This window comes from Pediculus humanus, genomic scaffold (genome assembly GCF_000006295.1).
Source record: "Pediculus humanus corporis 1103172107679 genomic scaffold, whole genome shotgun sequence".
NCBI classification, from domain to species: Eukaryota; Metazoa; Arthropoda; class Insecta; order Psocodea; family Pediculidae; genus Pediculus; species Pediculus humanus.
The window spans coordinates 129,857-156,880 of NW_002987288.1; the positions used below are offsets into that span (position 1 = coordinate 129,857).

General features: G+C 29.5%; 3 protein-coding genes across 3 annotated transcripts; 2 read left to right on the plus strand and 1 right to left on the minus strand.

Moving 5' to 3' along the window:
* Positions 1-4,892: 4,892 nt before the first annotated feature.
* Phum_PHUM296340 (uncharacterized protein) lies at positions 4,893-7,881 on the plus strand (the record flags this gene model as incomplete). The annotated part of the gene is made up of 6 exons (XM_002427069.1): positions 4,893-5,006; positions 5,220-6,884; positions 6,981-7,188; positions 7,310-7,453; positions 7,530-7,823; positions 7,865-7,881. The coding sequence occupies 6 exons, from the start codon at positions 4,893-4,895 to the stop codon at positions 7,879-7,881; spliced, it is 2,442 nt and encodes an 813-aa protein (XP_002427114.1).
* A 298-nt stretch (positions 7,882-8,179) lies between these two features.
* On the minus strand, positions 8,180-9,400 carry Phum_PHUM296350 (tripsin-4 precursor, putative; the record flags this gene model as incomplete). Its single annotated transcript, XM_002427070.1, has 2 exons — positions 8,180-9,034; positions 9,335-9,400. 2 exons carry the CDS (start codon positions 9,398-9,400, stop codon positions 8,180-8,182), a joined length of 921 nt encoding a protein of 306 aa, XP_002427115.1.
* A 189-nt stretch (positions 9,401-9,589) lies between these two features.
* Positions 9,590-18,842, plus strand: Phum_PHUM296360 (uncharacterized protein; the record flags this gene model as incomplete). Its single annotated transcript, XM_002427071.1, has 20 exons — positions 9,590-9,598; positions 9,784-9,956; positions 10,474-10,770; positions 11,240-11,337; positions 11,728-11,929; positions 12,983-13,059; positions 13,148-13,295; positions 13,416-13,554; positions 13,635-13,821; positions 13,934-14,103; positions 14,182-14,517; positions 14,595-14,843; positions 14,990-15,121; positions 15,358-15,504; positions 15,682-16,925; positions 17,176-17,196; positions 17,285-17,327; positions 17,887-18,135; positions 18,237-18,411; positions 18,691-18,842. 20 exons carry the CDS (start codon positions 9,590-9,592, stop codon positions 18,840-18,842), a joined length of 4,248 nt encoding a protein of 1,415 aa, XP_002427116.1.
* Positions 18,843-27,024: the final 8,182 nt, after the last annotated feature.

The following is a 27,024-nucleotide window of genomic DNA, read 5'->3' on the forward strand; positions in this document are numbered from 1 at the left end:
AAAAACAACAACTTAACGACAGATATAATTATATAATTGCATCCATATTTTTTTTTTTTTTTAAACGACAAACTAAAAAATTATTTTTTTTTTTCTCTGACTCGAGTTAAATTTTTTTATTTTTTTTTTTATCATGTTTGCTAACATGAAAAACGTAAAACTATTCGTTTAATTTTTTTTTACTTGTTTTTAAAATAAAATTTGTTGTCTTAATTAATTAGTTTAAGAAAAAAAAAAAGTAAGTAAGAAAAACTTTTTAAACTTTGACATTTATAAAATTTTGTATTGTTGTTTGTTAGACAGACGACGCGTTATGTGTCATGTGAACAATATGTAAACATTTTGACTAAATCACTTTGTCACCTTTACAAAAAAAAAAAATCTTTTCTACGGGTTTAAAGACAAAAACAAAGAGAGAAAGAGAGAGAAAATAATTCCAAAAATATTATAATAAAAGTAGAAACAAAGCGTGTCCCCCCAAAAAAAATTTTTTTTTTAGTCCCTCTGCCAATTTTTAAAAATTTTGGTAGTCGAGACGTCGCTATGGACTGTTGGCAATTGAAAAAGGCCTTTGAAATTCATCCAAATGTTATAAGGCAGGCACGCACGCACGCACTCACGCACGCAAACTCCATTTTTTTTTTTTTATCATAAAACTTTTGATTTTAATTAATTAATACATTTTTTTCTTTCGTTAATAATAATAATGATAATTGTACAGTACTAATTAAAAAAAAAAAATGGCGTGGATGGAAGAGAAAAACGCGTGAAAACGTTGCCGCTTCCGCTTTTTCCAAAATATTTTAAAAAAATAAAATTTTATGCGTGCGTGCGTGTGCGTGCGTGAGCGCCTACATAAACACGAGTAATATTAAATTTAAATTTAAAAAAAAGGAAAAACAATTATGTTAATAACATTTAAAAATGAAAAATCATTCAAAGATAAATTTTACAAATTTTGCTTGCTTTCCCTTCAAGAAAAATAAACAAAAACCTTTCCTTTTCGCAAAAAAAAGCAGGGAGAGGGTAGGGGGCGAACCTGATTAGCAGAAGGAAAAAAAAAAAAAAGAAAATTTTATTTTATTTATTTATTTTTTTTATAAAATTTAATTTGAAAAAAACGTGACTTAGGAAAAAAAACGAAGTCAACGAAAAAGTTTTTTTTTTTTATAATTAAAAATCTATAAGTTAATTAGTTATTCAAGATTATATGTATTATGTAAAAGAAAGAGAGAGAGAGAGAGAGAGAAATGCGGGGTGGAAAAAGGGAAAGAAAGAGAAAGAAATAAAAATTTCTTAAAAAATAAATATTTAAAAAAAAATTGTTTAAATTGAATTTCTTTTGTTTTTATTTTTTATTTTTTAAACAATAATTAAGTTATTAAGTTTTAAAAAAATTTTGTTTTTTTTTGTGTATACATCTGTGTGTTTGTCCGTTTGTATATGATCGTAAATAAATATTAATAATAATAATAATAATAACATTTCAAATGTTATTATAATAAAAATAATTTTTTTTTAAAAAGATCTCGCCACCCGTGAGCGCCATATTTAACTAAAAAAAAAAATTTTATTTGCTTTTTTTTGTTACAAAAGTCTAAAATTTAACAAAAACAACAACAGCAACAACAACAACAACAATATGTTGATTGTTTTAGACGTTAAATAAAAATATAAATAAGCTTTGTTATAATAATTATAAACTTTCAAATTATTTACTTTTTTTCTCTCTCTCTCTCTCTCTCTCTCTCTGTCTGGATTTATTTTATGTAATTAAAATAAATTTTTTTTTTTTAGTAAAAAGGCGCAAATTAGATATTACAAATTATTTGCTATAAATAAAATTTTGCTTTTTTAACTTTTCTTTTTTTGCGCAAAAAACAGGAAATTTATTCCCCTAAAATATAATAAAATTACGACTTTAAAAAAAAATTTTTTTTTTCGGGGGGAGATTCTTTAAAGGAGGACCTTTTTTTTTTTTTTTTAAACGTTTCTTCTTCTTAAACGTGTCTTTCGTCATTTCCTGTCATCATTCAAACCTTTTTTTTTTTTTGAACTTTAATAAAGAGAAATCGCAGGGGCAGATGTTTTCTTATACATTATATTTTTTCGTGTCATTAAAATAAAAAAACGGCAAAAAAAAAATAAAAAATAAATAAAATAAATTTAAAAAAAAAATATTTATTAAGTCTCGTTCCTAACTAAAAAAAATTTTTAGAATTATATCAATAATAATAATAATAATTTTTCTCCTTACGCTCGATAATTTTTGGGTTTATTTAAAAACAAGAGAAGAAAATTTTTTTTTTATCAATTCATTAATTAATAAATTATTTTTTTATTCAATTGATAAAACGGTTTTTATAAAAAATGGCGGGAAATATTCAAGTTTTACTCATTCGATCGTAAATTCAAGTATTTTATAAATTTTTACAGAGAAAAAAAACACTCGAAGAACGTTTTTAAATAAAAAAAAATATTTAAAACGTATTCCAGCATTTTACGCTGGAGAAATATAGAACAGAAAAAGGGGAAAAAATATTTAACCGTAAATTAAATAGAAATTCGACACGAGTAAAAAAAAAAAAAAGAAAAAAGTCATTTAAAAATTAACTAAAAATAGAATTTTTTTTTTTTTTTTACCTTATGGTAACATAAAAAGGGAGACAACAACACAAAAATTATATTCTACACATTTTACTACATTCATCCATCACTTACAACTTCCCTAACTTTTTACTAATTTTTTTTTTTTTTATAACTTTTTTCTAAAAAATTTATCATAAAATCCATTTTTTAGTAAAACATTTTATTGATTGGTTTATTGCATTAAAAAAAAATTTATTTTATTATATAAACAAAAATAATTTAAAAAAAAAAAAAAAATTATCCCTTTTTTTTTTTGGTAAAAATTTCAAAACACTATTCGACTGTACTATAAATCAATCATTTTTTTTTTTTTTTTACATTAAAAATTTACCTTTAAAATATTATTTTAAATTTTGTAAAAAAAAAAAAAAAAATGGTTTCCTCACGTTCATCGAATAATTTTATTTTAGAAAAAAAAAAAAAATTGAAAATGTTGTGTGAAACGTCAATAAACCGTTAGTTAAAATATTCGTTTAGGCAATAAAATTATTTGGGTGCAACGTTTTTTTTTTGAATGTAAAATACTCATATGATAAAAATTATACGTGGGAGTAGAATTTGAATTTTATATGGAGAGTTTATCACGCAATTACATATATATATATATTTTTTTTTTCTCGAAATGTAAATACATTTGTTAAACATTTTCGTATTTTACCTTGGATTTTTTTTTGTTAATAAATAGTAGTATTTTTTTCGTGTATGCATTTGATTCAATAATTAATTAATACTAACAAGGCCTTGATTTCGCAATTACATTTAAAAAAAAAAAGTTGTATTTACGTGTTGTTGTTGTTTTTCTTAAATTTAGGTTACCGAAGTCATTTTATAGTAGTAATAATCATTCGTTTTTTTTTTATTTTGTTGACAAAATAATTTATTTAATAAAATTTTAACATTGAAAAACGTTATTTAAGGTCACGTGTTATAATTAATGTACTCGGTTACATTTAACGTTTCACACGTATCCTATTTATCCTTCCAAAAAATCCCGCCAAAATTTAAATTAATAAAAATAAATTTAATATTTCCGTATTATTTTTTATTATAAATAAAATGAATGATGGAGTTTTTGTAAAAATTAATTCTATTATTTTTTTTTTTATACCTAGGAAATGAATTTCGAATTTATGATGAATGGAATTATTTAAAAAAAAAAAAAAAAAATTGTCCGATATTTATTTGAATAAAAATATAACGTGTGACTAGAATGTTTTTTTGTAAAGTTCAAAGTAGTAGTAGTAGTTTGAGTACACGTCATCTTTCTATTTTTTTATTGAATCTTTTTTTTCTACAACGTGATTGGTGGAAAATAAGTGTGACGTATATACCTCTTCTTTTGATTAGTTGTTCACCTTCTACTGCTTATCACAAAAAATTGAACGTGCCCAAAATAAATGTCGGTAGATGTTTAAATTATTTTTCATGGTAAGTATGTTTTTTATTGTTTTAATTTTACTTTATTCATATATTTATATCATTGGCTTTAGATTTATCATCCCTTTATTTAATATTTTTACGTTGTTCCCGATTTTAAACTGTTAAATCTGTTACCATCTGTTGGTATTGTTTTTAATATATATACATTTCTGCTTCAATAGTTTGTTCTACTTATTTAAAGTCATGCTTGACGTGTGCAATTTATTTAAAAAACCTTATTAAGGTCTCGTGAATTCTTTTTACTTTTTATTTTTTCCTCCAAGTATTTCACTGATTTGAATTAGTTATATTATTTTATAAAGAATTAATTGTAAATAATGCCAGCCATATATTATTTGACATTTAGTTTAGGCTGACCCTAAATACTAAAAATAATAATGAGGTGGCAAATTTGGTAAAAAGTTTTTTTTTTTAAATATTTGCTATATATTTATTTCACTGTTTTTATATTATTTATCAATTTGGACTTATTTATAAACACTCTTTAAATACAAAAACATGATTTTATTTTGTTTTGGTTTTTTTTATAAATGGTAACCTAATATTGTTCTACATAAGTGTTTTTATATGTTTTCAATTAATTTTTTTCTCGACTTTTTCATCTTTTACCAATTACTATATTTTTAATTAATTTTATGAAATGCATTGAAAAATGAAAACCTAGTTTAAAAAGTTCAAATTTTATTATTATTATTATTATTAGTTTTCTACATTTTGTCTGTTGTAATATGTTTTCTTTTATCTAATATTGTATGAGAATAAAATTAATTTGATATGTTTTAATTTTTAGAAAATATATTTCAATGTCATATTCTAACAACTATTCTTGGGGTACTCAAAATAGTAATTCAAATAATAAAAAACAAGATGCTCCATTAAATGTTAAAAATTGGCAACAATTAGGAGCTGGTAATCAGGTTAGTCGATTTGTTTTGTTTTTTTTCTTTTTTTCCTGTTTACAAATATTTGTAGTAATGTTCGACTTTTGAATGACTTATGTATTATTATTGTAATTAAATTAATAAGTTTTTTTTTAATAATTCTTGTTAGGCCAGAAAATAAAAAGCATATCGATAAAATTATGTTTAAATTAAGATGAATATCTATGTTTCGAAATGTAAAATTTTCAGGTTTCATGGAATCAACAGCATGTACCATTGGCACCACAATCTGTATATCCAGAGCAACAGCAAAATTGGAATAACAATTACTATCAAAAACCACCACCATCTCATTCATCACAGATGAATTATAATGCAGAAAAAAATTACTCGTGGAACCACCCTGTACAACAATCTGAATCCTATCAAAATCAACAAAATCCTCAACAATACCAGGTTCAACCAGGAATTTCGCAGCAGTACTCATTTAATAACTCAGTAAATGTATCCAATCCACCCTATTACAATATAGAGCAACAAATGAATTATCAACAAGGAAATGTTAACTCTCCTGATCCATGGAATTGGGGCTGGGATGAATCGAGTAATAATTCACCAGCGACTTCAGCCAATAATAATATTTCGAATGATTCTAGGAATAAGTGGAACACTAGTGAAAATGTTCAAGAAACATTCAATCCTATTCAAAACTATTTTCAGCAAGGAAGTAATTTTACTCAAATGATGCCGCCTGAACAAGAAATGAATTTAAATACTGTAGAAAATTATAGAAATGAACCCCTTTTACAGCAGAATATAGCTTCCGCACCAGTAGAAGTTCAGCAAGATTTTTATGAAAACGATGAAAAGTTGAGTTTTAATACAGAAAAAAATAACGAAATTTTAAATGTTAAGCAAGATGTAAAAAATGAATTTTTAAATAATCCAATGTCTCCCGGAAATATGAATAATTTAAATTTCCGCGAAGGCGAAATGAATTCTAACTTTGACATAAAATCCGAAGAAACTCAGTCATTTTGTAGTAATAATAGTTTGTCTAATAATAGCGAATTAAAAACCGAAAGATTATCACCTGATTCCTGCAAAACTCCCTTAACCACCCAAGCACTGAGAGATTTTTGCAATGAAAAATATGAAAACGGACCAATGGACTCAAAATTATTTAGAAATTCCGAAGCACTAACACCGCAGTGGTCGGTAGAGAGTCAAGTTAGTCAAGACACCGCTTCGGATGACATATCATCATCATTGCAGGAAGGTTGCGCAAGTGATCTCTCTGCTTGGGATTCCACTTCCGGTCATCATCAAACTAATGACAATACAATGGATAATAGTGTTAATAATTCTCCTGGTAGTACTTTTCAAAACAAAGATGTCAGTACCATTAAACAACCTCAAGTACCTCAAAATCAAGAAGGCTCTCACATGGGGGGAAATAGTTTTTTTGTAAAAACAGAAGAAAATTTTATTGCTGAAGAAAGACCTAATCAACAAGTAATAGTAAGCGATAGTTTACCGCCAACCACTACGATTCCGAGGACCACAGATGAATCTGGAAAAAATCCGTATGCGTTAAAGAAAAAATTTTCTCATAAAGGATCCAATCTAAATAATAATTTCAATAGCAGCGAACCTACAAATTTAGTCAAACAAATGGATGCTTGCACATTATCGAGCGATAATTCAGTAAATTCAAGTTTTTCTGGAAATGGATCAGTAAACGATCGAAAAAATGATTCAAACGTTTCGTATCAGCCAGATCAGCATATCGCTAAACGAGATGATGTAGGCGATGAAACAGTGAATCAAGAAACGATACCAGATAATGAAGAACGACCAGATGTCGAAGAACATAAAAAACCAGGTTTTAAACCTGTTGTGAAATATCCCCCGGTAAGTTTTACTTTCTTTTTTTTTTTTTTTCCTTTTTTACGACTCGTTCATCGTAAGTAATTTTAATTTTAATTTTATTTTAATAAACCGATGCAGAAAAATTCTAAGACGTCATCATTATCAAGATCACATAAACCTTTGCCCGTCGGATCGGATAATCAAGAAATGACTTCCCGACCTGATCGAAACCAATATTTGGAAACAGGACAACTCGAAGATCAATTACAGACAGATTATACTTACAATGACATTGAATTGGCTTCTGAGTCTATGCCTCCGCCAGGATTGTCTCGACACGTACCTGGTTAGAATCACCATAATTTTTTTTTATTTTTTCCGAAACAACAAACGATAACGGAACTTGCAAATGTGACTCGTTTTAATTTACATCAAAAAAAAAAAAATTTTAATTTTAGGCGAAATAGAATCCAACATTGAAAATAATCCTCAAAATAATGCCTTAAATATATCTTCGCCTCCTCCAGGATTAGATCGAATGGTTTTAGGTCAAATCACGGAAAACGAATCACAAGTGGCTTCTGAATCTAATTCCCGACGTGCGAATCAAAGTAAATATACAAAATGAAAACTTAATTTTTTTTTTTTAAAAGTATTTACAAATTTGATTTTTAATGATGATTATAGATACACCTCCTCCCGGACTTCATCGTATGGTTCCCGGACAATTAAACGACGATCAAGAACAATGTTCCATCGAAGAATCGTCGAATGTTTTACCTAATAATTCGAGGCGAAGCGATGTTCCGCCTCCGGGACTCCGTAGAATGATTCCAGGAGAATCCAGTAGTCCCGAATCTCAAAATAATATTCAAATGTCGATGGAACCGAGAGTTCAAAGAGTGGTAACGGGAGTTGCCAAAGATGAAATTAGTATTAATCCGATTCAGACCAACATGCCCTCGTCGTCGCCTACTCCAGGTAAAATTTTATTTTATTTTTTATATTAAAAAAAAAATAAGAGAGTGAGAATCCGTGATGCAATTTTCGGTTGTTATTACAATCATCAGAATAATAATAATGATTATTATTATTATTATTCTCATAAAGCCCGAATTTTTCTAAACTCTTTCAACTCTGACTTAACTTAACGTGATCGAGGTAATAAAATTATCCATAAGTAAAAATTCTACAAGCTAAATTTCGAGAAATTAGGAAAAAAATAAAATTTATTTTTTATTTTTATTTTATTTTGCTTTGACAGATAGGAAAAAAATTTTCATTTGTTTTTTTTTTTTTATTTATTTTTTTATTTTAAAATATGATTTAAATCAAATTCAATCGTCAACGCTTAATTTTTTTTTAGTTTCTTCAATCCAATTTTTGAAATAACTGATTCTAGTGTAAATTCCCGGTGAATTTTTTCGTGCGCAACCTTTCCCGAAGGAAATGATTCCGTATTGTTTTTCACCGCACATCAAAGGTCCTCCCGAATCCCCTTGACACGCATCCACTCCCGCACCGTAAGCGCACAATTGACTTCCGTTTTTCGATACGACCACTTTAGAGTATAAACTCGCGAGGAATTCCGTGCATGTATCCAGACTTATGAGAGGAATGTCAACTTTGTATTGGACGCAATTGTCGATGCAGCTGATTTTGATTCCCTCGAGTTCGTACTTGGGTTTCAAAAGTTTCGTTTTCAACGCCCTCGTTCTGGCCGTTCGTTCTCCCCAACCTATCGCCGTGCATATTTTCAAATCCCCTTTCATGTACCCGTCGTTGAATTCCAATTTAACCGGATGATAGTTTTTCGCGAAACCGTTTTCCACTTTGAGAATCGCAATGTCGTGCAAAGCCGTTTCCGGATTCCATTTTTCGTGGCAAACCCCTCTAATGACTTTGTCTAACGTGGCTTTTTTCAAATCGACATTATTGTACAGACTGAAAAAATCTTGGACTTTGGCTTCGTGCGAACCGTCGCAGAAAAAACAATGCGCGGATGTTAGTATTAAATGATGAGCAATTATACTGCCGCCGCACACGGGATGAACGATTTTGTTATGCACTTTCAAAAGGTTAACCATGAAAGGAAAATCTAATTTTTCCACCATTGCACCATTTACTATTCGCCTGTTGAGTAAATGCATGTCATCAATGTCGCCGAGTACTCGGTGAAAAATTAAAAAATACTTGAGAAGAAAAATAAATTTGATCGACATTGTCGAACGTGATTTTGCAACTGAAGAAAAATAATCTCGGGAAGAAGAACGAAACCCGTAGGAAAAAAAAAAGTAGGATTAAAACTGGGAAGTTTTAATAAAAAAAGGAATTAACTGATTTTTTTTTTTTTATTTTTACCGGAAACGATAAAATTACATGAAATCATTCATGTAATTACGTCAAATTTGATTTTTAAATGCCAGAGATTTATTTTAACGAAGGGAAAAATATTATTATTATTATTATTAATATTTTTAAAAGCAGGTGACTTTTGCATGCCGTTCGTTGAGTTTTTCATTTAAAATCGTGAGAAAGAATAATTGGGGTATCGTCATCTACAAAATTTTTTTTCCGTGGCCCAGTTTTTGTTTTTTTTTTTTTTTTTTTTTTTTTTTTTTTTAGTTTAAAATCTCGTGCAAAATTCGTTTCCCCCTCCCCTTTTTTTTCCTCTTTCTAAAAAGGAAAACGAAAAAAGGAAAATAGTTTTTCCATTGCTTAAAAAAATATATTTTTTTCAAATTGAAATGTTTTGGGTGTGATTGTTTGTTTGTTTGTTGTTTTTTTTCTACTTAATCGAATAAAGTAAATTTTTTTAATGAATTAAAAAAAAAATCGGGGGGGGAAGGGGAAGGGAAAGGGGGAAATTTTTTTTTTTCTTCTTGTTGTTGCTATTATTTTTATTATTTTTTTTTTTGTTTTTTCGCGTGAAGCTTTGCAGTACATTTGGCCTTTGCGTTTTTTTTTTTCAGGGAATCGATTAGTTAGTCAACAACCCATTAATTCTGAAGAAGTTCGCTTGCAATTTCAGTCTGAAAGGTCCGAAACAATCGGTTCAGACAACGTCGACAATTACAATCCGAATCCAGCGGATAAAAATACAAACAAATTAGGGTAAGTCCACAATTATTATTATTATTATTATTATTATTATATATTTTTTTATCATTTTTTTACGTTTCGTTTCGTTTAGTTAGTTAAACCGTGAAAAATTTCCATAATGAAATAATTCAAGCTTGATTAATTCTCTCGTAATTTTTCTTTTTTTTTTTTTCTCGTCCTTGTTCGAAGAGAATTAATATTAATAATAAAATTAATTTTAATATTTTTTTTTTCTTTTTGCGGAGTAATCGGACATTAAAAAAAAATTGATTTTTCCTTTCTTTTATTATTATTATTATTATATAATTGCTTGATGTTATAAATGTAACGTTCAATTTAAATTTATTGACGTTTGTAAATTTTAAAAAAATTAATTAATTAATTATTATTATAATTTTCATTTTTTTTAAAATTATTATTTGACGTGACGACTCTGATAAAAAAAAAAAAAAACTTATCGGAAATTATTTAAAATAAAAATAATTTTTTTTATTAAAATTGATTATTTTTTTTTTTTTTTTTGTTAAAGAAAAAGAAAAGAGGTAAAAGAAAAGGATAAACTTCGGGAGGATTTGTCTAGTGATGAAAATGATAAGGATTCCGGTAGGAGACACGATAGAGACTCAGATTATTATGATAAAAGGGATAGAAATTGGGAAAGGGAAGATTCGTCGGGTGAAAGATACAATGACGAGCGTGAAAGAAGAGTGAAAGAAAGGGATCGAAAAGATTGGGATAGGGAAAAAAGAAAAGAATCACCGGGGAAATACAGAGAAGATAAGAATAGAAGGAGAGAATACAGAGAGGATAGGAGAAGACATAACGAGTTGGTTTTTTTTTTTTTTTTTTTTTTTTTTTTTTCGAATATCGATTTGGGTGTTAATTGATTCGATCTGTGATTTATTTTTTTAGTTATGATTATTCGGATGATGAGGACGACGAAACAAATGAGTATTATAGCGATAGGGAGAGGGGTAGCATGTCAAGATATAAGGATGATTATGATCGGCCATATTCTCGAAGGGAAGGTCGTACGAGATCTGCCAGAACGGATAAATCACCCACTGGAAACGATGAAAGGTTTGTTATAATTTTTTTTTCAATCTTAAACTTTTATTTAATTTTTTATTGATGTGAAATTTTTCTTAAAGGAGTTCTGGAAAGAGTAGAAGGCGAGGAGGATACAGCGATAGAGATTTAGATAGAAATAGAGATCGTGATCGTGATAGAAATAGAGACAGAGATCGGGATAGGGATAGAGATAGAGACAGAGAGAGGGATAGGGATAGGGACAGAAATCGGGACCGAGAAAGAGATAGAGATAGAGATAGGGATCGGGATAGGGATAGAGATCGCGATCGAGAAAGAGAGAGATATCGTGATAGCGACAGAGGTTTGGGAAAAGAAAGAGATCGACAATCTGATTACTATAGGAGAAGGGATGATATAGATGAATACATTCAAAGGTAGTATCCCTTGCTGGTATTTTATTACTAATTGCATATATAATGTGAATGTTATAACAATCTAAAAATTTTTTCGTTGAAGATCTCGGCCTTCAAGCAGAAACGATTCAATGCAAGATTACAAACATAGGTCTATATCCGATTACGACGGAGACAGGAGTAGAGATAATGATCATTATAGGAGACAAGGGAAAATGGAAAGAGACTTGTATTACGCCCAGGGTAATTATTATTATTATTTTTTTTTTTTTTTGCATCACATTAGAAAACGTGACGTTTAAAGACTTACTTGAAAATTTTTTAACATTAAAAAACAGGGTACAACTACAGTCCGGCCTATTACAATTATTACTATCAATATTACGAAAATTTAAGGAGAACAAATCCGGCTGCTTACGCCGAATGGTTCCGTAAATATTATGCTCATTCACAACAGGGAACATTCGATGGAACGTACACCGATGACAGAGGTAGCGTTCACTCGGGTCGGAGCTCAGCAAACGATGAAAATAAAGACCGGTAAGAGTCAGTCACGTGGGAAAAAAAAAAAAAAAAAAAAAAAAAAAAAAAAACAAGGAAAAAATCCATGTGGGTCGATATTGGATTTGTTAATTTCAGATATTTAAAAACAGATGCAAGTTTTTCTTTTGGGTATCCCTGTTATCGATCGTATATCTCTGAACAGAATTATCCCCATCACAGTCATTCATCTGATACGAATGACCACGAATTGGCGAGGTGAGAGAAAAGAGAGTTAGTTCCCTTTAGTTATTATTTATTTAGTCTGAACCAACTCTGAAACTTTTCCGACCCAGCATCACAATGCAACAACAGCAATAATAGTTTTTTTTTTTTTTTTGTTTAATTACATTTATTTATTTCGCATAATATCACTAATGGAGTAGTAGTAGTAGTAGTAGTAGTAGTAGTAGTAGCAGCAGTACTTTGTTACCTTTTTCTTATTTTTGTCTTCTTTTCTTTCTTTGTATAATTTTCATGATTATGTTTATGCGTACAAAAAAAGATTCTAATTTTCACACACCTTTTTCAATCTTATTCAAATGGGATCGATTTTCTTTCTTTCAATCAATAATAATCTTTTTTAATATCGTTGATCATGTTTTTTTTTTAGCACCTTATTATTATTATTATTATTTTTTATTAGAACGTAGTATATTTTTGGTTATTTTTTTTTTTTTTTTGCATTTGTTTCACGGCATGATTTCCCACGTTTTCCTCTTTCTTTTTTATTTTTCTTTTTCGTTTATCGTTATTTATTACTTACAGTTAAATTAATTATTTGGAAACGAAAAAAAAAAAAAATTTTTTTTAGTTGGTTGGAACGTGCACTTGTTTGTTTGTTTGTTAAAAAAAAATATTTAGTATTAAATGAATGCATTTTGTCTGTCTGTCGACTTGGCGTTTAGTGAATTGCTTCAGGTTATAATTTGGAATGAGAGATTAAAAAAATTAGTGATTGTACAATGATTCATTTGTAATCATTTTTTTGTTTTTTTTTTTTTCCAACCGTACAATATTTAGATTTAAAAATAAATAAATAAATAATTTCAGAAAGTTAGATTCGTCTCTGCAAATGGAGTCGATACAAAGGTTAACGCCGGCAAAATTCACAACAGCACACGTAAAAGGTAAAATCGCATTGTCAATTATCACTATTATTATTTTATCGCGAAGACATTAAAAAAAAAAAATCCATACAATTTTTTTGGGTTGTAGGAAGTCTCACTCCGAGAGGACAATTGCTTAAAATTTTGGCTCACTATCCGCTAGACGGTCAACCCGCCATTTTAGAAATCCACGAGAATTTAAATTGTTTCGAAAATGTTAGAAAGGAATTCTTAAACTTTCCGGGACCTTTAATAAAGTAAGAAGCAAATTTTCCTCTTTTTTGTTTTTTTTATGCTCAAATTATTGGCAACGAGTTTTTTATGCGTGATTTTGTTTTTTTAAAAAAACTTTTTTTTTTTTTTAACGTCATGTTTAGGGGCGTGACTCATAAAAATAACATTCTAAGATATTGTAAAAGTAAAATTAAAGAAGCCGATAATGATCCGAATATTTACGACAAAGAATCTTACAAACTCATTTGGGAACTCCTCATGCTGTTAATACGACAAAATGGAGTAAGGAAAATAATATTATTACGATTTGATGCGTGAGTTAATAATTTTACCCCTTGCAAACGACCTATTTATTTTTTTAGACCGTAGTTGGAACCGACATAGCAGAATTATTAATGTGCAATCGCAGTGCATCCGTTTCACGACAACAATCAACCGGAGCACAATCCACTCCATCAGATGATGGAGCGCAATCAGATTTAACCGAAGAAGAAATCACGAATCAGTTTAGAGATTATTTAATTTACGGAAATACAAAAGAGGCTTTAGGTTGGTAATGGCAAAAAAAATTTTTTCATTTCATCAATGAGGGTTATTCAAAATTTTTCATACGAAAACTTTTTTTTTTTTTTTTTTTTTTTTTTTTTTTTTTTTTTGATAGAGTGGGCAATGAAAAACGGTTTGTGGGGCCACGCATTGTTTTTGGCTTCGAAAATGGATCAAAGGACTTATGCAAGCGTATTAACTCGTTTTGCAAACGGTTTGAAAATGAATGATCCTCTTCAAACGTTATATCAATTGATGTCCGGCAGACAACCGGCTGCCGTAACGGTAAGACAAACGATATAAAAATAATAATAATTTTTTTTTAAAATGAAAATCGTAAATGAATAAAATTTTTTTAAATAGTGTTGTGCTGATGAAAAATGGGGCGACTGGAGACCTCACTTGGCTATGATACTTTCTAATTCCACGGCTAGACCGGATTTAGACGTAAAAGCTGTTACCACATTGGGAGACACTTTGGGTTCGCGTGGAAATTTACACGCGGCTCATTTTTGCTATCTGATGGCTCAAGTGGAATTCGGTACATTTTCACAGAAAACAAGCAAAATTGTTCTCATTGGATCTTCTCACACTTTACCCTTTCAACAGTTTGCTAGTAACGAAGCCATATTTGCAACTGAAATTTTTGAATTTGCTTGTAGTTTAGCCGATCCTGACTTTGCGCTACATCACCTTCAAGTAAGTACTTTTTTTTTTCATTGTATAATTAAATAATTGTGAGGACGTCATTGATTTCCGACACATTTCTACTTCAGGTTTATAAGTTAATCATGGCAAAAAGGTTGGCCGAAGTCGGCTTGTTGCCGGAAGCAGTTCATTACGTCGAAGTCATTGCGAATACGATCGCGAAATTTCCCGCTAAATATCCGCCATATTTCATTCAAGAAGTTTACAATTTGGGAAGCATGTTGAAATATTACGATCCCGTTTATAATAGCAGCGAAGGAAGTATTAACGATCCAGAATGGCTCCTTCAGTTGTCTAGCGTTTTAAATGATTATCAAGTAAGAAAAAGTCATCTTGGTTTTATTAAAGGGAGATTCTTCGAATCCATAATTTTATTATTAATTTTTTTTTTTTTTAGGCGGGTTTGCTTCAACACGACGGTTTCGGTTCGATTTCAAATTTGACAACATATTCTGAAAACGAGGGAATTCAAAGTTTACCTTTAGATCAGACTCAGTCCTTGGATCCAGCCAACGATACAAGACAATGGCAAAATCAGCAAGACGTTTATTACGAACAACAGTCTCAACAGCAACAGCAACCCCAATGGCATCACGTAGATCCGAAAAATTCTGGATTTCCTCCGACTAACAATCAAGGTTATAATTTTTTTTTTTTTTTTCGTAATTTAAATTTTAAAAAAATTTAGCCTTGTAACAAATGTAATTTAGTCTTTTTTAACAAAAAGTTTTTTATGAATTTTAAAAAGGTTTTTTATCGGTTGAACAACCGGTTAACACACCGTCGACAGAAAGCGGAAGTCATCCTTATTGGAATAATAATCAAAATCAGTGGAATCAACTTCAACCGAGCGTCACGGATCCGTCGGATTTTCAACAGCCGAACGAAAACGAATATTTATCCGGATTAGGAGTGGAAACAACGGATGGAAGTCAAAATCACTCGATTTATAATTATTACGACATGAATAGAAAAGAGGTGAGAAAATAGTTACCTGAGTTTGTCCTTTTCAGGTATTTATAGCGAAGATTATTTATTAGTTTTTTACGTTTTTTCACAAACACGGATTAACAAAAACAAAAGAAAACCGAATTTTTTACATATTTCCTTTTTTTTTCTTTTTTTTTTTATTTCTTTTTAATGCTGCCCGTGCAGAAATCCGAAAAGTCAGAATCTGTAAGTACATCAACCCTATTAATATCAGACTCCCATCGATGTCACTCGGCGCCAAAATTGACCAAACAATTATCTCTTTCTCTCGGACCTTCAGTTAAGCAAACGAAAAAATCGTTGAAATATTTAAAAACCCCCCACTTGTTTCCTTTATTCAATTATTCGCGTGATAAACTTGTTTATTCGGATTTGTCGTTGAATAATAATAATAATAATAATAATTCAAAATTGAAATGTCTCACCGTGCCGAATCCGAATTATTTTATTAACGTGAGAGATAGAAAAGAAAGTTCGTCGTCGAATCACACGGACAACGAAGATTCAAACAACGAAGAGGTTTCGCTGAGAAACATCCAAATGGACAAAATAAAAAAGTTCAAATCTAGATTCAAGGAAAAAAAATATTTGAGTCAAGATTTTGGCGGAAGTTCGGAAGATTCAAGAGACGTAGACGAAGCTGGCAATTCGGACGATTTCAATTCGTTCAGTGAAAAATTCAATTATAAGGAAAAGAACAAGAAAAGAAAATCTCTGTCGTTGTGGTGCCTTCAAAGAGCGAACGATAATTATAAAATTGTTGATGCGTTCGGAGAAGACAGTAGAGAAACGGAGAAAATATCCGAAAGTTCCGACGTGGCAGAATCACCCGATGACGTATTTTTAAATAAACCGATGAAAAAAGTAGTCAGAGCCAGACGTGGAAGTAGACTGTTTTTGAAAGACTACTTGGACGACAACAATTCCGACTCGGATGTTTATTTTAATAAGAAAAAAAAATACAACGCGGGTTTGCTCACGCGATTCAAATCGGAAAATTCTCATTTGTTGCGTAATGGGAGAAACGTCGCGAATCAGGAAATTGTCGACAAATCGGCTTTGTGGCGACAAAGCACGGCCGAAACGGCGTCCATGCTCGCATTCAATTCTCGTAAACTTCCGCGAAGTTTCGAAATATACGGGAAAAATCTCAGTAAAAAACTTTTGATGAATTTGAAATTCAATTTGTTCGGGAATTCCGGAAGGTCGGAAAAGCGAGAGATGATTATCGGGCAAAGGCCGATCGTTTTCGGCGGTACATTTCCCATAGACATGCCACTCGGCGGCGACACGAGAAATCGTATCGTGATCGAAAAAGACGTGACCGATAAAGTCATACCCATGTCAGAAGTTCGAACCTACGAAATAGACGTGCCTTTAAGTGACGGCGAAACAAAATCGGAAATTACGTTTTCCAACAATCGTTTCCCGCCGAAAGCGAACAATTTCGGGATTTGACTTTTTAATTCCTTTGCGCGTTAGGTAGTTCGAATGGGCAACACGAATTGTTTGCTAAGTTAAACATTGCGGAAAAGTTTCACTAAAACTTTCCTAAAACTTTTTCTATTTCAACATTTAAGTGCCTCAAATACACATGCGCGTTATCATTATTATCGTTAATAAACATATCCCACCGTTAGAATTTTTTTTTTTTTTTAGTTCCGCGAGAGAAAAAAGCACGTGTGCGTGTGCGTGTGGGCGAGCGAGTGAGAGAGTGTGTGCGCGTGTTTGTTTACGTAAAATAAAAGTATTACGTATTTTTGTATAGGAGTAGTAGTGGTGCGGCCATTATATACGTTTTCCGATATTGTGTTAGTAAAACATATAAAAAAACAATTAATTAAAAACTCTGTACGATAAATTTATAGTTTTTTTATTTATTTATTTATTTGTTTTTGTTTTTTTTTTTTGGGTTCGTCAACCGTAGATTTTTTTTTTTTAAATTGATAATACGATAGACACAATGTAAAGGCTTGTATTTTTTTCCTGTAGCAATAAATTAACATTTCCGCAAATGCGAAATTTAAAAATAAAAAAAAATTAAATCTAATTATTTCCTGTCGTAATTTTTATGAATCTTTTTTTTTTTATATCATACACTCTTTGTAATCAAAGCAAAGTAGAAATTTCAATTTTTTTTTTTTTTTTTCTAACGAAGCTTTTTGCATTTAAGTAAATTTTTTTTTCTTTTTCTATTAGTTTGTGCATAAAAAAAAAAAAAATAAGAAAAAGAAAAACCCCCCGCATAAAAGCACAAAACCCGCGTAAAAAAATGACAAAATACAAATCGAATTGTCATTATTATTATTAATATTTGTCGGAAACGAATGAATTTTTTTTTTTTTTTATAAAAAAATTTTATTGTCGCAGGGTTTTCCGTCGGAACAACAAGCGGTGCCGACGATACATCAAACGCCTTTGACCGGAAACAAACAGCGTACGACGAGTCAATCGTCAGTAGAAGATAGAATAGGAAATGACGCGACGAAATCGAGAGGAGTTAAAAAGGATGGTAACAAACACAATCGAAGTTCCGGTTCCTGGTTCGGTGGAATATGGAACAAGTTACCCTTCCGGCCTAAAAATCAAATGATATTACCAGACGATAAAAATCCGTCGGTGAGTTTTCCTCAAAACTGGAAAAGAGAGAAAATTTTCTTTTCGAAACATTATTATTATTATTAATTAAAAATTTTTTTTTTTTTTTGGAAAATTTGCAGATCGTGTGGGATTCAGATAAAAATCGTTGGGTTAATTTAAATTCAGACGAAGATGATTCCGTGTCTGCGATTCCTCCTCCTCCGAAAGCTTCCGATTTAGCCGGGGAAAACATTCCGAAACTCTCACCCGGAGTCGTGCCGTCTAATTCAAACACGTCGTTCAATTCTCATTCGGGTCGTAATGATAATTCAATGGTAGATTACGTAGAATCGGCGGGGGTAGGTGGGGCAGCAGGTGCGGGTGCGGTGGCGACGGCGGCGACCACAACGACGACGACACCAGCTGGAAATTTACCACCAACCGGACCGAACAAATATAAAATGACTCGCGGTAAAAGTAAGTGTCGACGAACGAAGAATTTTTTTTGTTTGCTTTTGCGCGTCTCGATGAGACAAACGGAAACAAACAAACGGCAATTTTTATTACTATTATTTTTTTTTTCTTTTTTCCAAGGTTTAAAGTCGAATTACGTTGACGTATTGAGCAAAGGATCGGCGACGACACCGAGTCCCGCTGTCGCTCCTCCCGATTTATTTCCAACAATGAATTATTCTTCTCAGATACCGACAAACTATTTCATTCCAGCTCCGGGTAAGCAACCGTGAAATTGATTTTTTGCGACAAAAAAAAAAAAAAAAAAAAAAGAAAATTTACATTTAACGATAAAAAAAAATAAAAATTTTTTTTTCCTTTTTTTTTTTTTTTTGTTAAAGTCGAAGGAAACGAAAACGCTTCGACGGATTTTCTAACAAATAATTCATCATATTCACCACTTTCGAGTAAAAATAACGATAATTCGGAATCGGTTCAGCAGCACCAACAGCAACAGCAGCAGCAGCAACAGGTGAGTTAAACTAGAAAACGATCGATTTTAAATTTTTTTTTATTCAACATCTTTTGGTTTTTCCTTTTTTTTTTTAAAATCGTTTTTATACGAGTTTTGACGTCATTCACATCGGAGGGGGCAACGATTTTAGGCGACAGGAAAAAAATTTTATAAAAAATGAAGAAAAGACACTCGGACGACAGCAAAATTCTTTCGTTTTTTTTTTCGTTTTTACTATTTTAAATGTGGTGGTTCCTTATGTTTAACCAAACTAATCTAAACCTAAATTGTTGGGCGGCCATTTGGTTTTTTCCTTTTTGGCATTGTTTAATACTTCGCGCATGTGCACACATTTTGCGTGACCGGTGGGGGAAAACAACCGCTACTAACCACGTGTTGTTTGTGCTTGTTTTCATTCGCTTCTGTTAATTAAACAGACGGTTTTATACTAATTTACTAATTTTTTACTAACTAATGAATGGGGTCATCTTATTTTGCACAGGAATGCTGTTGGAAATTGCTAAAAATAATAATAATAATAAATAAAAAAAATTGATAAAAATAACATGTAGCCGCAGTGGAATTTCTGTCTTTTTTTTTTTGGTTTATTCGTTTAAACGAAGAGAGAGAGAGAAAATGGTCGGAAAATTTTTCGGGAAAAAGACAAAGAAAAGACTAAAAAGGAAAACAAATTCACAAATCATTCTCTCGTCGATTAGTTTTGGTTTTATTTTACTAATTTTTTTTTTTTTTTTTTCTTCCTTTTCGTTTCGGAAAAGCAGCATGGTGGAGATCGTTCGTCATCTTAACCGCATGAATTTAAAAAAAAAAAAAAAAGAAGATGAGTAATTAATTTGGTAACAAAAAGAAAAAAAAAAGTTTAGAGAGTGTACGATGATGACGTCAGTGATGATGATGATGATGGTGGTGATGATGGTGATGATGACGTTTACGACGACGACGACGATTACGACGCGACCGATGACTACTACGATCACATTTGTGTTACGACAAAGATGATGATAATAATTCGAATTCGCTTTTTTTCTTTTTGTCGACTTCCCCCCCCGCCCCCTTTTTTTTCTCGCGGTTTTTCATCCGGGTGGGGAAAAGAAGGAAGGAAGAAAGGGAGGAAGGGATTTTTCACTTTTACTTTTCTCTCAAAAAAAAATTTTTTTTTATTCTTTTGTTTGTTTGTTTCTTCTTCTTCTTCTTCTTCTTCTCGCTTTCGCGGGTTCGTAAAATGATTTTTTTTTTTGGGGGTGGGAGGAGCTCGGTAGGTGGTAGGGTGGGTAAATAGGCAGGCTGACGAGAATATGGAAAATTCGATTAACCCACTCACCCACCATCCACCCCTTCTCCGTTTTTAAACGGGAGTAAAAATTAAAAATTTTTTTTTTTTCTCGTTGAATTTTTGCATCAGAGATAATTTGGGGGGATCCCCCCCCCTATAATATATATTTTTAATTATAGTGTTTATTATTATTATTATTATCCGCGTTTTTATTTGTTACGAAAAAAAAAAGATATCATTATTATTATTATTATTATTAAATAGAAAATAGGTTAATATTAACGATGAACTGTTGAATTTTAAAAATGAATAAATAAATAAATAAATACATAAAATTCTTATTTATTAGTTTTTTTTTTTATTATTAAAAAAATTTTTTTCGTTGTTGTTCTATCGAAGGGGAGAAAATTATCGAACTATCGATATATCGATCGATTTAAATAAAAAAAATAATTGATTTTTTTTACGATTACTTTGCACGCGGTGCTTTAACGGCAGTAATAATAATTTTAATAATTTTTGTTTAATTAGGAATAATTTTATTTAGTGACTTATTAACTTGGGGGTACATAATTTAGGGGTGCATAACTTATTCGCGGAGGGCGCGATTAGGGAGGGGTTGGAAAAAAATATCAATTAACGAACGATAATTAATTAATTTAAGGGTTTTTGAAATTTTTTTTGTGTGTGGAAAATCGCGATTAACGAAAAGAAAAAATTTCGGAAAAAAAGGTAATTTAAAAAAAAAAATTTTTTTTTTGTTTGTAGTTTGTAGTTTTTCTAGTTTTGTTTTTCCGTTTGTTGTTATTTTATTATAGAAAAAATTGTTTTGGTTGTTGTTGTTGTTTTGGCTTGGCTTTTAATATTCGTAGTTAAAGTAGAATGATGATAGTAGTAGAAATTAAAAATTTGATTTTGTGCGTTTGATTGATTTTTTTAAATATTTTTAATTGATATTATATATAGTGACAGACGAACGGACGCACGCGCACGCACACACGCGCGCGCAAAAAAAATCGATAAACCACGTGTTATTTTTATTTATTTATTTTATTTTTATACTTTTTTTTTGCTATTTTTTTTGTAAAAAAAAAAAAATAATGATTGGCTTGGCGCTTGCAGCAAACTTTATCTAGATGGAGTTCTACCAGCTCCCTATCGAGAGAAGTTCAGAAATACACGATGAAACCTGTTGGAAAAACAAACGTGCGAACTAGTCAGGTATTCTGCTTATTTATGTTACCGTATAACGTATCCGCGGAATTGAGGGGCTACAAATTTTTTTTGTTAACAATTATCATTATCATTTTATACGATGTATTTTAACTCTCTCTATCTCTCTCTCTATCTCTCTTTCTCTCTCTTTTTGTCTATTTTTATACCATTAATAACGAAAACGAATGAGAATTCGAAGGTTATGAGGGAAAGAAGATGAAGAAGGAGGAGGAGGTGGAGGAGATGGGGAGGGAGTAGAGGGATTTAAATTTATTTTTAACGGTTTTTTTTTTGTTTTGTTTTCGTTATCAGTGATAACATTTTTCTAAAAAAAAAAAATTTGATTTTACAGGGTTCGTCTTATCAGTACGATAATTATTACGGAGGACAACAGTGGAGTGGAGGTGGATCAACGCAAAATCATAGTTCTTTACCACCCAGTTCTAAATGAGGAAACAATTCACGGAGGATGATGATGATGATGATGATGACGTCATAAGGTATTGTCACTTTTTTTTATTCTTGTATCGTATAATCATCGATCAAAAGTTTTAATTTTATGTCACCTTCGGTTTCAGATTGCGTTTGTTGTTGTTTTTGTTTTTGTTATCGTCGTCGTTTCTTTTCTCCCCCTCCCCGCTCCCCTCCCATTCGGGATAATTTTTAATTGATATCATTTTTATTAAAAAAAGAAAAAGGAAAAAAATGTGATTGCGAACGTATCGATCGAAAAATTTTATACATATATACATACATACATAAATATATAAATATTTGGGTTGTTGTAATGATTATTTGTTTTCGTTTGTAACATTGTAAGTAATTAAGGGATATCATTATTATTATTATGTTTTTTTTGTGGTTTACTATTATTATTATTATTATTGTTTCTTGTTCTTCAATTTAAAAAAAAAAAAAAAAAAATTGATTAAAATTCATAATTAAATTTTCTATCGGATTGGATTTTTTTTCCCTATTCCATTTCCTTTCCTTTTCTTTCATCTCTCCCGATTCCCTTCGTGCTCCTCCCCTCCCTCCCACCTTTTCTCTTTTATCTGCCCCCTCCCTAATCGACACGTCATTTTTTTTTTACCTGTGGATTTTACCTGTGGATGAAAAAAAAAAATTGGATTGAATGTTTTTTTTTTTATTGAAAAACGGGTCACATTTTTATCCTCGATTATTATTATTATTATCATCATCATTATTAATATTTATAATAATATCATTATTATTATTATTATTTTTTATTGGAGCGAAAATGATTTTTATTTTCTTAGAAGAAATAAATAAAAAAGAAAAAGAAGAAAAGATTTTTTTGGTTGTGACATTTTGTTTAAATAATAAATTATCTTTTGACAAGGTGTAAATGTGTTTTCAAATGATTATTTGAAAGAGACTAAATTATGAAAAGGGGGAGGGAGGAGGGGAGGGGGAAGGAAAGAAAGAAAGAAAAGCTTTATGTAAATAAAAATTGAAAGAAAATGAAAAAAATTCTCTCGGTGGAATTCAAAGAAAATTTTTCTCTCGACGTCATTTATTTTTTTTTTTTTTTTAAATTCATTTTAAACAATTTTTTATCGGTCATAAAAGAAAGTAAAAAAAAATGTGAAAGTGAAATGAAAAAGGGGAAAGTGGGGAGGGAGTGAGGGAGGGGGAGGAAGCGAAAAAGGGAAGCGGAAGTTAATTTTTTTTTTTTAAATTGATGAAACAATTTGCGTATCGCGAGTATTAAACGTGTCAATGACCTTACACACCACCATAATATTTCCCATATTCGGATAAAACGTAATAATAATAATAATAATAATTTTTTTTTTTTAAATTTTCTTCTGGTTTTTTTCGAAATTTAAAAATTTATTATTATTATTATTACTTAAAAAATTTTATTTTTTCTCATCACTGAAAGGTTTTATTAAATTTTTGTTAACCCAGTAGAGGTTAGAAAAAATTTTTAAATCCCGTGAATTATATATCTTTATGAGGTCATATTACGTAATTTTATTTATTATTTTTATTGGGGGGGAGGGTGGTGAGAGGAGGGCGGAGAGGAAAGGGTTTTCATTGGGTGAAATATTCAAATGGTATTTTTATATATAACGTCGTAAAAATCAATTTTTTTTTGTTGTTTTTGTTTCTAATACCGGTTCGTTTCTCATAAATTTTGTTTATTTTTTCTCCTCCCCCTTCGCCCCCTCACTCCCCCCTCAAATCCCCTCCCTCTCTTTTCTTTCATATTTTTCTTCTTAAGGGAAAAACAAAAAATTTTCGCGGCATAAAAAAAAATAAATTATTGCACGAAACGTAAAAAAAAATTTTTTCGTTTTTTTTTTTTTGAATAATTCTTAATACGCTCCTGATTTCATTTAAAACCCGTTTTTCCCCCTTTTTGTTATTATTATTATTATTATTATGGCGAAAAAAAAAATTTTTTCTTTTGAAATCGGGTCAAAACATTTTGCTTTTAAAAAAAAAAAAAAAAAATTTTTTGTTGTGTGGTCGCCGCCACAAGTGGTCTTCATTTTTAATGTTTATTTGAAAGCTTCGTTAAAAATAAAAAAAATAAAAAATTTTTTTCCGTTTGTTTTTCTTTTTTTTTTTCATTAATAAATTATTTATTTCATTTTATTTATTTATTTGTCGTTTATTATCATTATCATCATCATTATCATTATCATTATTATTATTATTATCATTCCCCTTCCAGAATTTTTTTTTTTCGGATGCATGGAATTATTTTTCGATTTTACTTAAATTTTTTTTTTTATATTAACGTTAATCGTTTTTTTTTTTTACTTGTCTTCTACGACCTTTGACCTTAAACCTTTTTTCATTTTAACGAAAAAATCAATCGATCGATCGATAATAAATTCCAAAATCTGACATTTAAATTATTAAACGTCGACGATTGTTTTAAATTTGAAAATGGAAAATTAATTGGAAAGGGAGGAAGGAAGATTTTGGAATTTTTATAAATTTTATTTACCTGGAGAAAAAAAATTTTTTTTATAATTAAATTATTATTATTATTATTATTAAACTGGATAAAAATTTTCGAATCAAATTAAATGGGGATGTACAGTGGGAGGGAGAGAGGGAGGTGAAAGGGGGGAAACCTTAAACGAAATTACCGATTCTCAAGTGATTCGTATAAAAAAAAATAATAATAAATTCCCTTGAAATGATTGTAAAATTTTACTTCGGATCCACCACTTCCAGTCCTCTCCCTCCTCCTTCTCCTCCCTCCTCTTCTCTTTTCCTTTCCCCGAAAAAAACAAATAATCGCAATTTATTATTATTATTTTTTTTTTTTTTCTTATTTAATTTTACGTTCGTTGAGTAAAAAAAAAGTTTATACTGATAATGACAATGATGATGATGATAACAAAGACGCCGCTGGAAATAAAAAAAAATGTGGGGGAGGGGGAAAGTTAAAAAGGGAAAACGAGGAAAAAAATCCGACGACTACGCGTATAAAATTCCAAACAACCGTGAAACACGATTCAAGTCTTTCATTTATTTTATAAAACAAACAAATTTGTCGAGTTTGTTATTGTTTTAAAACAACCAACAAATTTTTTCCAGTTTGTTATTGTTTTATTATTTATATATAATCATTTAAATATTTTATTATTAATTAAACGATAAAAAATAAAATTTCTATAAAAACAAAACAAAAAAAAATTGTTTTTCTTTTTTTTTTTCAATTACATTTTTTTTTTTGCTTTTTTTTTCGTAATAACAATAATAATAAATTACGGTTGATTGATTTTTTCAGGACGACAATAATCATTATTATTATTATTATTATTATTATTATTATTATTATTATTATTATTATTATTATTATTATTATTATTATTATTATTATTATTATTATTATTATTATTATTATTATTATTATTATTATTATTATTATTATTATTATTATTATTATTATTATTATTATTATTATTATTATTATTATTATTATTATTATTATTATTATTATTATTATTATTATTATTATTATTATTATTATTATTATTATTATTATTATTATTATATTATTATTATTAATAATAATAATATTTACCGTTGTATTTTACCTTTAGAAAAAAAAAAAATTTAATTTAATTAGGAAATTTTTAATCGAAAAGTTTTTTAACGCGTATATAAATTGATTTTTTTTTTTCTTCTTAATAGTTTTTCATATTAAACGCTTTTCCCTTTATTAATTAAAAAAAATAAAATAAAATTAGATTCCTCCCCCCCCCCCCGACTCCCCGTAATTTGTCCTTTTTGCTGACGTCATTAAAAATTTTTTTTTTTTTACCCGAGAAAAATTAAAAACAAAACAAAAAAAAAAAAAAGGTTGCGGAAAATTTTGTGCGAACGTCGAACGTCGGAAACGTCGCCGTTACGAACATATATAATCGAATATTTTTCCAGAAAAAAAAAAAATTCCGGTGGACTAAAATACCTAAACAATAATAATAATAATTAATAATAATAATAATTATTATTATTATTATCAAAAGGGAGTTTAACCCCGTAATTAAATCGTCGCGTTAATAATAATATTACGTCGAGGTGATTAAAAATCAAGAAAAAAAAAAAATTCTTTTTTTTCGGTTATGACCCGGATTAATTAAAAGGTCATCGAAAGGTCACGAATGTCAATGATTTTATTAATTCAATTTTAAAAAGTTAAAATCTTTTTTCTTTTTTTTTTATTAATCTTTCTCACGACAGCTGGGTGCCATTAAAAAAAATTTTTTTTTTTTTTTTCGTTTCTTTTGATAAAAATAAATAAATAAATAAATTTTTTATTAATTTAAACAATGGAATAAAATAATAATGATAATAATAATAATAATCATAATAATAGTAATAATAAAATTTTATTTATTTAACTGTTTACTATAATTTTTTCCTACGTAATAAAACGATGACTAATTTTTAATTGGTAATAAAATAATGACGTTTTACGACATTTTCCACGATAAATCCAAACGCAAAAATCATTTCGAACGACAACAACAGGTAAATAATAAATAATAAAACTTATGGATAAATTATTTATAATATTATTAATTAATCGACGGCGATAATAATAATAAATTTTTTTTAATTATTTTATTTACGTGTTATCCTCCCTCCCACGGTTTTCTCGTTGTTTATTATAGCAAAAGAATAAATTAATAAAAATTTATTTATATTATGTTTGACCGTACATAAAATGCATTAAAAAAAAAAAAAATTAACAGATCGGGATTGCCTCTCGAAGGATAAAAAGAGGAAGTATCGGGATCTTCCTCAGGTTAGACTCCCACTTTCGCAAATTTGAACCTGAGAGTTCTGGCTCAGGAGGGGGTTGAGCCTGAAATGTAGGTTATACTCCCACAAACACCCCTCCCTCCGAGAAAGTTTTTGTTGGGTAGTGGCTTCGGTTGAATTCCCCCACACTTTC